The following is a 12,917-nucleotide window of genomic DNA, read 5'->3' on the forward strand; positions in this document are numbered from 1 at the left end:
AATTCAATACGAGCCCACCGAAGTCACAAGAGATCATTAGACACGAGTCCACCGAAATCACGAGAGACCATTCGGTACGAGTCCACCGAAATCACGAGAGACCATTCGGTACGAACCACCGAAATTCACTCTACTAGCTTATTTTTGTGAATTCAGTGGACTCGCGCCGAATTCACAAGAGGGGCCCTTTTAATTAGAACGAGGGCCCTTATAAAACTTGTTACAACATTTTCCAAATGATATATATGGTCGGAGTTCCTAGCCGAGGGACAGGTCGAACCACAATATGCCAATATGCCTTGTTAACTATCGCCATATGGCATGTCTCACACTTTTGTCGTCGGGTGAGTATAAATTTTGGTTTTTTGAGCTTGCCCCCTCAACACTAACTAGGATTTGAGTTTACACTCTTTGGTAATTTGTAATAGAGCTTACCCCTTGAATTTAGAAATTTTGTTAAACCACAAAAAACATGTGATAATAAAATCATAAATTAATTACTCCACAAACAAAATTACTCTTTACTAATCATATTTGCGACCAAATAAAAAAATAAAGTAAGGTTGAATAACTTTGAAGAATAATTGCTCTCAGTAGTTACAATTGTTTTATGTATGTCAAACACAATTTTTGTATTTTTGTCAAAAATTACAAATCTAAAGAGTTAAGTTCAATTACCCGTCCTTAAAAAACGTAAACTCAATTATCAATTAGTGTCGAGAAATTAAGCTCTAAAAACCCTTAAAAAAAAAAAAAAAAGTAATAAGCTATGTAGTTAATCTCCCCATTCTAAAAATCAGATCAAGAATATGAATTTTTTTAGTTGAAATATTCACATATAGTGGTCATAGTATGACTCATACATCGTACACGTGTATAAATTGGGGTTAATTGCCGTAGTCCAAAATCTATCGCGAATCAGTAGCCCCAAATAAATATCGAATCCCAACGAACCAGAAACCAAAAAACATGTGAAGCTCTTGATATAATGACCCACAATTGAAGAATCTCAACCGTTAATATCACTTTCATCAACTATTGTTTCAAACTGAACGGCTGAGAATCACATAGTTTACTTAAGTGAATAATGAAGATACACAATAATAAAATTTACAGTTTTGGTGATGACCATTGAAGTAGGCTAATATTAGGGGATGATATAGTATAGATTTTTCATCAGTTTGCACTGATATTAAGATTAAAGAAGAAAAATAATTTAAGGGTTTGATTTGTTTTTCTTTTTAAATTTCTGGGTTTTAGATTCGAGAAGAATTTTTATTTTTTTTTAGTTTATTGAAGAAGAAGAAGAAGAAGAAGAAGAAAAGCATTCATTCTGGATCAGAAATGGAAGCTGTTTTACAAGTACAAAGGCCAGTTAAGTGCAGAAGGAATTTTCTAGATAAAACCCATTTCAAGATTAAACCTTTTATTGGGTTTTCTTTTCATGGAAGAACTAACCCATCTCCAATGGTAACTCTCTCCCTCTCTCTTTAAACCCTTTTATGATCTTCAGACTGTTGATGTGGGGTTTGGGTAGTTTCAAGTTATAGTGTGGAATTTTTGTTTGAAAAAGTGAAACTTTTTCTTGTTCTAAAAGGTAAATTGAACTTCACTTTTTTGTATAGATTTTGATCTAATGGTGTAGTGATACTAGGATTGATTGGAAATGTGAATTGTGTCTTTTTCAGTTTAATTCTTATTTTAAAGACTAAAATGAAAGATATTGTGAAATCATTTTGTTTATCTATGTCTTTTTGTAATAAAGGAAAGTACATTTTTCATGATCAACTTTTGTGTTGTTGGTCTATTTCATTTCAAAAGAAATATTAGTATATTCAATTGTGATTGAGGAGATTTAAATTGGTTAGTTGACATGAAAAAATTGAGACTGAAACTCGGCCTTCTACGATGATATTTAGATGGATAATCTGATTGATTAGGGTCTAGTCCATTATCGCTTTGGCAATGCCGTAATTGTAGCGCTACTGTAATCACTTCTCATTAACCTCTGTCTTCTTAATTTTGTGACGGGTAATCGTATGTGTTCGCTTCAGTCATCTCTTTCGTATAACGAATACTCAGGAACTAGGACCTCATATGGTGTCTTTGCAAGTGCAGGTCAGTTCCTTTTCTCAATTTCGACTTTTTGAATTTTATCTTTTGGAACATAAAAGTGTAAAACTACATTACTTAAATGAACTGCACTTTATTATTTTTAGACTTTTCAAGGAGGCGGCCGAGAAAAATTATAACACCCAAGTCAAAAAGCTCTTCTCCTAAGGGATTATCTCCTAAAGTACCAGTCGAGACAAATACTCAAAAGAGAGATCAAAGGGACAATGAAGAAAAACTAGGATCAGGTTCAATTACATCAACATTTCGTGAGAGTGGTGGACTGAACGAGAAGCGAGCTGATTCTGGTGAAGATGAGCAAATAGAGCACTCAAGAGGAACAAAAGCAAAGGAGATAAAGGTTCAAGTTGAGAAGGAATTAAAACGTGAAGCGCTGATTGTGCTTAATCGTGATGAATCAGACAATAATATAACGAGTGTTGGTACAAATGATGATGTAGATGACTTACAGAGATCTGAGTTACTTGAGGAGAGAAAAACTAAAGACAAAGTAGATGGACCAAAGTTAGCGAAGGCATGGTCTGATGTGATCAAGAGTGGTGGCATATTAGCCAGTAATGATCTAGTTGAGAAAAGTTCTTCCGAAAAGCCAAAGTTGGAGATGAATGCCCATGAACGAAAAAAAGTCCTCGAAGAGCTTGCTGGTCAGAACTTTTCGGCGGGTAACAAAATGTTCGTTTTTCCCGAAATTGTGAAACCTGATCAAGAAGTAGAAGTGTTCCTAAACAGGAGCATTTCCTCTTTGAAAAATGAATCAAATGTTGTGATAATGGGAGCTTTTAACGACTGGAAATGGAAGTCTTTTACAATAAAGTTGAATAAAACTGATCTGGAAGGGGATTGGTGGTCTTGCCAAATTCACGTTCCTACAGAAGCATACAAGATAGATTTTGTGTTTTTCAATGAGGAAAATGTTTACGAAAATAACGACACAAAAGATTTCTTTGTATCTGTTCAAGGTGGGATGGATAAATTTACCTTCGAAGATTTCTTGCTTGAAGAAAAACAAAAAGAACTCGAGCGAATTGCTATGGAGAAAGCTGAAAAAGAAAGACAAGAAGAAGAGGAAAGACGTATAGAAGCGGAAATTGCTCAACGTGAAGCTGATAGAGCTCAGGCAAAGCGGGAGATTGAAGAAAGGAGGGAAAGTTTACGAAAAGTTATGACGAAGGCTGTTAGTTCAGTTGATAATGTGTGGGAGATAAGGCCGAGTGATTTTAAAGGTGAGGATTTGATTAGATTGTATTATAACAAAGCTTCTGGGCCACTTGCTCGTGCTAACGAACTTTGGGTTCATGGGGGGCACGATAATTGGAAGGATGGGGTGTCTATTGTGTCAAAGCTTGTACCATCGAAGAGAAAAGACGGTGATTGGAGCTATGCATATGGTATGTGTATATCTAAATACTCTCTTGCACTTTATAAGATTTCAGGTTTAGGTTTGTTAAAAAGAAGGGTTTGGATTTATGGGTTCAGGGTTTATGCCAGTGGGCTAAAACAATGGCTTGAGAAGTCCAAAGCCACTATTTCTGCACCATGCTTATTTTCTTAAAACCTCGATGGATGCTGATTAATATTTGTTTCATGTAGTTCTTGTACCGGATCGAACCCGTATTCTGGATTGGGTTATTGCTGATGGACCTCCGGGAAAAGCAACTCTCTATGATAACAATAAGTTGCAGGATTTTCATGCTATTGTTCCAAATTGCATACCAGAAGAAATGTATTGGTTCGAAGAGGAACAAAAGATATTTAAAGAGCTTCAAGAGGAGAGAAGAGTAAAAGAAGTAGCTTTACGAGAAAAGGTAAGTTCAACATCAAATGTATTGGTATAAGTGGAGTGACCTTGACTCGTGGTAGACTGTTTTACTCCTTACTGAATTGTTCTTGTTTTTATCCTTTTCTCAGGCTAAAAAGACGGCAAAAATGAAAGCTGAAACGAAGGAAAGAACCCTAAAAACGTTTCTCTTGGCTAAAAAAGAAATAGTTTATACTGAGCCTCTCGATGTCCAAGCGGGAACTGATGTCACTGTTTTCTACAACCCTTCCAACACAGTTCTGAATGGGAAACCTGAAGTTTGGTTTAGATGTTCATTTAACCGTTGGACCTACCGCAAAGGCCCGTTACCACCTCAGAAAATGTTACCTGCAGATAATGGTCTCCTTGTTAAAGCTACTGGTAAGACTAACCTCACGGTCCTCAGCCCTGTTTTGACAATATAGGCTATAGTGATCAAGAATAACTTTTCTGAGAACCATGAAACGATACTATATATATATCAAAATATGTCTTTGTTAACATATATCTGTGTCCTTATGTCATATCAGTCAAGGTTCCACTTGATGCCTACAAGATGGACTTTGTCTTCTCCGAGACGGAAGACGGTGGAATTTATGACAATAACCACGGAATGGATTATCACATACCTGTGTCTGGAGGAGTTGCAAAAGAGCCGCCCATGGATATTGTGCATGTTGCTGTAGAAATGGCTCCAATCGCAAAGGTTAGCTTTTTTGTAACATTACATTATTTCTGGAAATTCACAACACTTTTCAGCTTAATCAAGAGGCTTAAAGTTGACATTTAACTTTCTCACATATAACAATTTCTAGACATGACCACTATTGCTTTTCTTATATCAGATGTTCATTGTATTTCAACTTTAATAACATATATTGAGCATGTGCAACACGACGCAATGTCATAGAATTGTACCATTATCATGTATATCTTTTCTTCTTTCTGATTCAAGTCAAACACGATTGCAGGTGGGAGGTCTCGGAGATGTCGTGACAAGTCTTTCACGTGCTGTTCAGGAATTGGGCCATAATGTTAACATAATTCTTCCAAAGTATGATTGTTTGAATCTTAGCAATGTAAGATACCAATAAAGTGGAGTTAGTGCTTCATTATATCTAATTCTTTCCCTAGTAGGATATACACAAGATACCAATTAGAGCTCATGAGCTCCAAACTGCGATTGAACGCTTCAACCCATGGTAGTGATAGTGATAGTCACGTTATTCTATTGATGAAGGGCAGCAAACGCCAATACTTTTGTTTTTGTAATTCCGCTTTTCATGTTTTATTCTATTGACCCCAACTCCTCTTGTGGGTAGTGATAGTCACGTTATTCTCAAGTCTAGTTGAACCCTTCTCTTAAACATTAGTACTTTTGACATTTAGTGAAAGTTCGCCCCTTTATGGTTTGCTTGTCATTTGACCCTTTGAACCTTTAAATGAAATATCTGTTGTTTACTAAGAATATAGACGTGTTATTGGTAGGTAAAAGACTTTCAATTCAATCGGAGCTATTTTTTGGGTGGAACTGAAATAAAAGTTTGGTTAGGGAAGGTCGAAGACGTATCTGTTTACTTTTTGGAGCCACAGAATGGGTAAATTAGCCTCATTATCATCACATTTTACTTCTCTTTCTTATCTAACTTCTACTGTTGCATTCTTTATTTTATTTCAAAAGTCCCTTAATACAAGATTGCAATTTTTTTAAATTAAAGCTCTTAATTCTAACTTGCTTTTTTATGTTATGTATTCATACTTTTGAGGCATTTCTTTCTTTATGCAGATTGTTTTGGAAAGGGTGCATCTATGGTTGTAACAATGACGGGGAACGATTTGCTTTCTTTTGCCATGCAGCTCTCGAGTTTCTACTCCAAAGTGGATTTCACCCTGTAAGTCTTGCATTTTGCTCATCTTTGTAGTCCTCACTTAGATACTTGTTTCTACTCCAAAGTGGATTTCACCCTGTAAGTCTCACATTTTGCTCATTTTTGTAGTCCTTACTTAGATACTTGTTTCACTTGACTTATTCATTTGCTAGTATGGTGTAAGTTCAAAAACAACAATTTTTGAAGTTTTACATTTTATAGGTTCAAAAGCATTTCATATGATAATATGTGTAACCTAGAGTTGATTTTGCACGAGAATCATGTAGTTTTGTGATGCATAAATGGGCTCTATGTACTTTCTTTCTTTCAAAGGCTTTATAGTTGATTGTTATCTACTTGTTGGCAGGATATTCTACATTGCCATGATTGGTCTAGTGCACCTGTCGCATGGTTATACAAGGACCTTTATGTGCACTCTGGTTTGAGTAAAGCCCGGGTTGTCTTCACAATTCATAACCTTGAATTTGGTGCTGGCCTTATTGGAAAGGCGATGCAATACTCGGACAAGGCTACAACTGTTAGTATCTCTAGCTCTCTTATCCAAGGAATTAAATTTCGAAATATTTCAGTCGAAATGACAAAAGTATTTCCATTTTCATGCCTATCGAAATTTCCATCGAAACCGAAATTTAACTAAGTTCCTCTTAACAATGCCTTATCAATGAAATAAGTTTCGAAATATTTCAGTCATTTTCCCACCGAAACCGAAATTTCATTCATAGAGATAATGTTTTTTTGGTTGTCTACTTTGTGTGACGAAAGTTGTTTTCATAAAATGCTTGTAAATTTTCTTTTTCTTTCAATGATATTCCAAAGTTTTGCTTCACTAAGAATGTCTTCCTTGTCAATGCTGGATAACACTGAGAGTATCCAACACGATTATCCCAGTGTTTGAGTATCCAACCCCACAAAAGATGCTGAAAATGAGTATCATGCTACATAAGTTCATCGGAATGAACTGTTCACTGCGTCTTAGTTATACATTTTCTTTTGCAGGTATCAAACACCTACGCGAAGGAGGTCTCAGGAAATCCAGTGATTGCTCCTCATATTCACAAGTTTTATGGCATCCGAAACGGGATTGATCCTGATATCTGGGATCCATACAATGACAAATTTATTCCCGTGAGTCGTTTAGGGATTCGTCCCTTTTCTTGTGCAAATATTCCAAACCTAGGGTCTATATGTGTTGTGTATATATTATGTGTGTGTGTAATTCTAAGGTCCATTTCCTTCTGCTTCGACTATAACAGATGAATTTTATGTGTGTGATTCAGATATCTTACACTTCAGAAAATGTTGTGGAGGGTAAAAGCGCTGCAAAGAAAGCCTTGCAGCAACAGCTTGGTTTGAGAGAAGCCGATCTCCCTGTGGTAGGAATCATCACTCGCTTGACGGCTCAGAAAGGAATTCACCTCATCAAGCATGCTATTTGGCGCACCCTTGAACGCGGTGGACAGGTTATTCGTTTATCTGCTATCATATTTTGAAAATAATAAGCAAATTAAACATTCAAGAGAAAATATCTACTATCGTAATTTATAAAATGGGAAATTGTCCCTAAACCCCAAGGACTAAACCTAACAATGACAAATCTACATGGCGGAAATGTCCTATCCAGAAATCATCCCTTGGATCATCTCTAGGTGGTACCTAGGATTTATGATGGGACCTACAGACTCAACGACATATCCGACTACGTGTAAATACTATTTCGAAATTAAATCTTATTCGTTATTAGTCAGAATTGTGGTGCATCAAAGATAATTGTTTACATAAATGCAAAATATTGTCGATGGCAGGTTGTATTGCTAGGTTCAGCTCCAGATCCTCGAATACAAAATGAATTTGTGGGTTTGGCAAATCAGTTGCACTCTACTCATGGTGACCGGGCACGTCTATGTTTGACATATGACGAACCTCTTTCGCACTTGGTACGTCTTCAACGTCGGTGAAGTGGTGCCTATATTTTCTTACACATATACTAATGTAATAACTTGATTTTTTCCTTTCTTTTGTGTTTATAGATATATTCTGGTTCTGATTTCATTCTAGTTCCATCTATTTTCGAGCCTTGTGGTTTGACCCAACTTACAGCCATGAGATATGGTTCAATACCTGTTGTCCGTAAAACTGGAGGTAATTTTATGTTTTAATGGTGAAAGGATACAATCTTAATAGAAGTCTTGGACTATTGGGTATCTTCATGTTTGTTTTGGCTTTTAATCGAATTTTAAATTGCGTATAATTTTGGTACAGGACTTCTCGATACTGTGTTTGATGTTGACCATGACAAAGAGAGAGCTCAAGCTGAAGGTCTTGAACCAAACGGGTTCGGTTTTGATGGAGCTGACACAGCTGGCGTCGATTATGCTCTTAATAGGTATGTACCTCTACTGCTATAAATTAAACTTTGTTGACGACTTTTTTAGTATTCATTGTCCCTTAACCCCGTTTAACTGTAGCTTCAGTTTATTACAACAAATCTTCCTCGACATAATCTATCAAGTAAGAAGGTAATGGAAGTGTGGGGGGCCGAGCTTCAGGCCTCCTACCTCAAGCTTCCGGCTTGCGCCTCAACCCCAGACCTCGTAGGTAGCATAAGCTTTATTGAGCAGCTTTAGGCCACAAACTAGCTAAGTATTAGTTCCTCTTTCATGTGTTTGATTGCGGATGAAAGAAAAATACATCATCGAAGTCATTGGAAATTGTAATCGCCCTTGGTTGATCGATCCTTTTCTTTACTTCTTCAATCACACGTCAGTAAAAAATATTGCCTTATCCCTGGTCAGCATGGGAGGTCCCGACGATGGGTTGATTAGTATCACAACAAGAATATATTTCTAATCAGTTGCTTTTATTTTCCTTGTTCCAGAGCAATATCAGCGTGGTATGACAGTCGAGAATGGTTTAACACGTTATGCAAGCAAGTAATGGAACAAGATTGGTCTTGGAATCGACCGGCCTTGGACTATATGGAACTCTATTATGCAGCTAGGAAAAACTGATTAGCTCTTTCTACTTAGAGGAGATTAGAAAACATATTTGGAGTTTGTATAGTTTATTTTTTTTCCATTTTGCTAATAAAGTAAGCCAATCGATTAGATGATTTATATACTGAATAAGTTTTGAATTTTTTTTTTCTCTTAATCGTTCTTTTTAGGTATCATATGGTTAGGCATAACATATTCTAAGGAGATGTATCAATTTTGAATTTATAAAATTTAGAGGACTATTTAAGCTAATGGATATGTGGTTGGGTTTCATCCCCTGACGGTTAAGTATTTTAGGACTTGTGAGATTTTCATTGTTTTAGTTCTTTTTACTAGTTTTTGTGTACTACATAGTTATAGCATTTCCAATGCAAGACTCCGGTTTAAAAAATTCTAAATAACTCTTCAATGCCAAACTCAATTTGGGTTAAGATGAGACAACATTTGATTTTAAGAAGTCCCACAGAAATACTCAATTTTTTGAGACCTCAATTGTCCACTTAATATTAAAAAAATTACATATTTAGGAAATGACACTTGAATAAGTTTTAAATTTTTAGATTGTTACGACTGATCTGTTGGACGTAAACTGTTTTAATAGTGTGAGATTCTTTTTTTGATGAAAGTAATAGTGTGAGATTTTTTTTTTTGTTGAACAAGTAATAGTGTGAGACTTGAACTTTCTTCTTTTAAAGTTTTGCATTTGAGATATTTTTATGTTAGCTTCCCTCGGGAGTTGTGACCCATAATTTACACACAATGTTGAGCCCATTTATCCGAAATTATCATTTCTTTGGTGTATTTTTTTGCCCACGTTCCTTTATTTTTTTTCTTTTTGTTGATTTTTTCTTTTTGTTTCCATTTATCTCTCACCGTCTTTATTTTCATTGTCATCTTTACTTTCTTTCATGATTTTTTTCTCCACTATCTTTGCTACCTTTATCTACATCGTAGTTTCAACAATAAAGTCGAAGACAAAAGAATGAAAAAAGTATAAAAAGTATTAGTTATTTGAGAAAGTCAAAATGGATTCAACAGATTATAGATGGGAAACAACATGAAAAAGATGTTACTTCTTCCCATTTTTGTAAAATTTAGGAGGCATGGGAGAAGCTGATCCTGTGGGAAATGACCCCAAAACAATTGCTAAAAAGTGTCAAAAACGAGCGCACAAAGCGTCACCAAAGTGGTGAAAAGCATCTTCCCCAAGTGTTGCAATTTGCAATAATAAGCAGTTCAAAAAGCGTCGCCAAAGAATGGGCACTGACTGTCTGTTATAGGAATAATTAGGGAAGTCGTCTGGTAATCCAATGGTCGATAATGTTGCCATAAATTCCACAACTCCAGAGGTCCCAGATTCATTTACCAGAGGAGGTAGATTTCATGATTTATTGAACTTGGGTTATTAAGGTATAAATAATTTAATAAATTTGTCGGGCTTTAGCCCATGTTTAGTTGGGTTTTTGGGTCTTTCATTATCGGTTTAACTTACGCAGTTATTGGTTTATCACATCTTCATGATGTATCAATGTCTTGTAATGACTAACATGCATCGTAGTTGATTTCTCAAAAAAAAAAAAAAAAAAAATTAGGAGGGTAAACTCACGTTCTCAAACAGTAGGGGTCAATCAGGAATCCCATCATAAACGGAGGAGTGAAACGGGAATTATCCGTGTGGGTTTCGTGTTAGGTTTAAAAACCCTAATTATTTACTAAAATCCAATCTACATTCACAATCCGATTCCCCCACCTTGTTCTATTTTGATTTTGACAGTCAGTGTTTTATCAATCGACCGATTTCCAACTCTTGGTTTCATCTTCTCCATCTGTACGTCTACTAATTTCTTCTATTCTGATTTTGTTCTTATTTTCTTTTCTTGCTTTGTTTATTGGTCTTTGCCTTTATGTTCTTTCTGTGCTTGAAAATAGCAGGAAAATCTCGTCAATCAAGTTCATCCATGGCTAAAAGCTCTTTCAAATTGGAACACCCTCTCGGTTCGTCCTTCTTATCTGAAATCTCCTTCTTCATTTGATTATCTTGACTTTTTTGTTTAATTTTTGGTGTATTCTTTTTTAAACTATAAGTTGGGTTTATGTGAAATTATTATTGCCCTAATATTGTTCAATCTTCATCTAAAGTATCCTGAATTTGCATAATTCAAGTTTTGTTAGGAATTTTGAGTGATGGGTTTTGGTTCAGTAGTAGAATGATTCAATCCAGATATCTTACCCTTATCATTGAAAACATAGTAACTCATAACTAAGTTTCATGATTTTTTTTTTGCCCTATTGATTGTATTCATTGCTTTTTCTTACTTTGAGATGATGATTATTATGTTAAATGATTTTCTCATAGGAGGGTTGAGATGATTACTGGTTGATTGGCCATGGTTCTGTGTACAATGATTTTTCGAAGGTTGAAGCGAATTAAATTGCAGACTAACCTTGTATTATCTTTCATCTTTATATCTTAATGAGGTTCATCCATGATAAGAATAGGTCTCCTTCCCGTGATTTAATGGGTAATCACCTCAAGTATCTTTTATAAAGAAGAACGGGTGAGATACTGAGATGTGAACCATTTAAGTGGAGCTTATTCATTGTGTTTTCTTACTTTGAGATGATGATTATTATGTTATTGGGGTTTATATTTGGGGTTTGGGTGGACGTTCTGAATCTTTGCCCCTTAGCCAAATATTCGACTGCAATGACTACACTCTCATGATGTTCCCAAAAAGATGTGTTCATATAGATCATGTATGTGCTCTTATTGTCTCAAATTGTCATTTTTCTACTATTCAGAAAGGAGGCAGGCAGAAGCAGCTCGGATCAGGGAGAAGTATCCTGATAGAATTCCAGTAAGTTCTTCTTCTACTGGTTCATTCTCCGGCTTTTTTTGCTTCTATTAGTCTTTTAGTTTGATCATTTCTGTTGGTATTCGTTTATGTAGCAGCTCTCTCTTAATCTTCTATTCTCTTGGATCTTACTTTTAACTTATCTTGCATAGGTGATTGTGGAGAAGGCAGACAGGAGTGACATTCCTGACATTGATAAGAAAAAGTTAGTCATATTTGATGTAGTATATTCTTATGATTTCTTCTCCTTTCTTCGATAATAACGTCGTCTCTTCACGTGTTAAGATCAATTATACTTATATCTGTCTCCCAAGTCTATTAATTTACAAAAACTCGAACGATCTTTTCTCACAATTCTACTACAACTAAAACTTTTATTTCCTGATTAATATTGTTCTTTGAAGACATTTCTTTATTCTTATTATTGTGTACGAGTACAGATATCTGGTTCCTGCTGACTTGACTGTCGGGCAATTTGTTTATGTTGTCCGGAAGAGAATAAAACTGAGTGCTGAAAAGGCGATATTCATCTTTGTCAAGAATGTTCTACCACCCACAGGTGAGAAGCCGTATTTCAATTTTCTGTACATCCTTCTGTTGCTGATTATCACTTATTTGGTTTATACGCTTGTGTGGTTGCAGCTGCTATGATGTCTGCTATCTACGAGGAAAACAAGGACGAAGATGGCTTCCTCTACATGACTTACAGTGGTGAAAACACTTTCGGGTATTAGAATGGCTATTTAGATGAATCTTAATTGGGCGAGGAGGAACAGGAATTTGTAAGTAAAGACTGAAGGAAACAACAATGATTGTAAATTCTTTAGCTTATCTCTAGTTGAAGGTATAAACTCATTTGAGACAGCTTTCTAATTCTTCTCTGTCCATGTGGATCAATGACATAATTGATTGTTAATATGAGGGTTTCCTCAGCCAAGGAACACAAGTTGGGAGACTTTTTTTTCAATTTTAATGTTGATTTTAGCTAATTTAAGCTTCTTCAGTTGGGACTTGATCATGAAAATAAGATTTTTCAAATAACATTTACTCAGATGGGATTTTCGATTTTGGGTGAGGATAATATAGATATGAAAGATTGAAATCTACCCTTTTGTAGTTATAGGATCATTACACCCCCAAAAAATGCTTTATTTAGCCACATTCTGATTTGTGGTTTAAAAATCACTCCCCATGCCGAGTTTTAAAGAAATGAATATGTTTTTTTTACGTTTGAATATACACTACACAT

The 12,917-nt window shown here is 35.5% G+C and overlaps 2 protein-coding genes across 4 annotated transcripts; both read left to right on the top strand.

The window, feature by feature from the left end:
- The first annotated feature begins 1,050 nt into the window (after positions 1 to 1,050).
- SS3 (starch synthase 3) lies at positions 1,051 to 9,065 on the top strand. Its single transcript, XM_086671301.1, has 16 exons — positions 1,051 to 1,470; positions 2,055 to 2,118; positions 2,220 to 3,521; positions 3,724 to 3,938; positions 4,042 to 4,312; positions 4,462 to 4,637; positions 4,903 to 5,010; positions 5,420 to 5,529; positions 5,718 to 5,823; positions 6,167 to 6,337; positions 6,817 to 6,945; positions 7,098 to 7,280; positions 7,623 to 7,754; positions 7,848 to 7,959; positions 8,080 to 8,203; positions 8,696 to 9,065. The coding sequence occupies exons 1-16, from the start codon at positions 1,345 to 1,347 to the stop codon at positions 8,826 to 8,828; spliced, it is 3,462 nt and encodes a 1,153-aa protein (XP_086527427.1). The 5' UTR covers positions 1,051 to 1,344; the 3' UTR covers positions 8,829 to 9,065.
- A 1,390-nt stretch (positions 9,066 to 10,455) lies between these two features.
- On the top strand, positions 10,456 to 12,632 carry LOC147552241 (autophagy-related protein 8C-like). 3 transcript variants are annotated; one of them, XM_086670679.1, is made up of 6 exons: positions 10,456 to 10,641; positions 10,743 to 10,808; positions 11,616 to 11,671; positions 11,821 to 11,873; positions 12,109 to 12,227; positions 12,311 to 12,632. In XM_086670679.1, the coding sequence occupies exons 2-6, from the start codon at positions 10,772 to 10,774 to the stop codon at positions 12,400 to 12,402; spliced, it is 357 nt and encodes a 118-aa protein (XP_086526805.1). In that variant the 5' UTR covers positions 10,456 to 10,641; positions 10,743 to 10,771; the 3' UTR covers positions 12,403 to 12,632. The 3 variants fall into 3 exon arrangements, with proteins under 3 accessions (XP_086526805.1, XP_086526806.1, XP_086526804.1); XM_086670680.1 differs by having other exon boundaries at positions 10,462 to 10,641; positions 10,746 to 10,808; XM_086670678.1 differs by lacking the exon at positions 10,456 to 10,641 and having other exon boundaries at positions 10,660 to 10,808.
- The last annotated feature ends 285 nt before the right edge of the window (positions 12,633 to 12,917 follow it).

The sequence above is a fragment of the Eschscholzia californica genome, unplaced genomic scaffold (genome assembly GCF_041429995.1).
Source record: "Eschscholzia californica isolate CP2 unplaced genomic scaffold, dmEscCali1.0.p SCAF_3, whole genome shotgun sequence".
NCBI lineage: Eukaryota > Viridiplantae > Streptophyta > Magnoliopsida > Ranunculales > Papaveraceae > Eschscholzia > Eschscholzia californica.

Bases quoted from the DNA above. Each gene is read 5' to 3' on its own strand.
- SS3 (XM_086671301.1), top strand. From the start codon at position 1,345: ATGGAAGCTGTTTTACAAGTACAAAGGCCAGTTAAGTGCAGAAGGAAT. The intron at 1,471-2,054 runs GTAACTCTCTCC...TGTTCGCTTCAG, and splicing joins GAACTAACCCATCTCCAATG to TCATCTCTTTCGTATAACGA. The intron at 4,313-4,461 runs GTAAGACTAACC...ATGTCATATCAG, and splicing joins TCTCCTTGTTAAAGCTACTG to TCAAGGTTCCACTTGATGCC.
- LOC147552241 (XM_086670678.1), top strand. From the start codon at position 10,718: ATGTTCTTTCTGTGCTTGAAAATAGCAGGAAAATCTCGTCAATCAAGT. The intron at 11,672-11,820 runs GTAAGTTCTTCT...TATCTTGCATAG, and splicing joins AGTATCCTGATAGAATTCCA to GTGATTGTGGAGAAGGCAGA. The intron at 12,228-12,310 runs GTGAGAAGCCGT...GTGTGGTTGCAG, and splicing joins GAATGTTCTACCACCCACAG to CTGCTATGATGTCTGCTATC.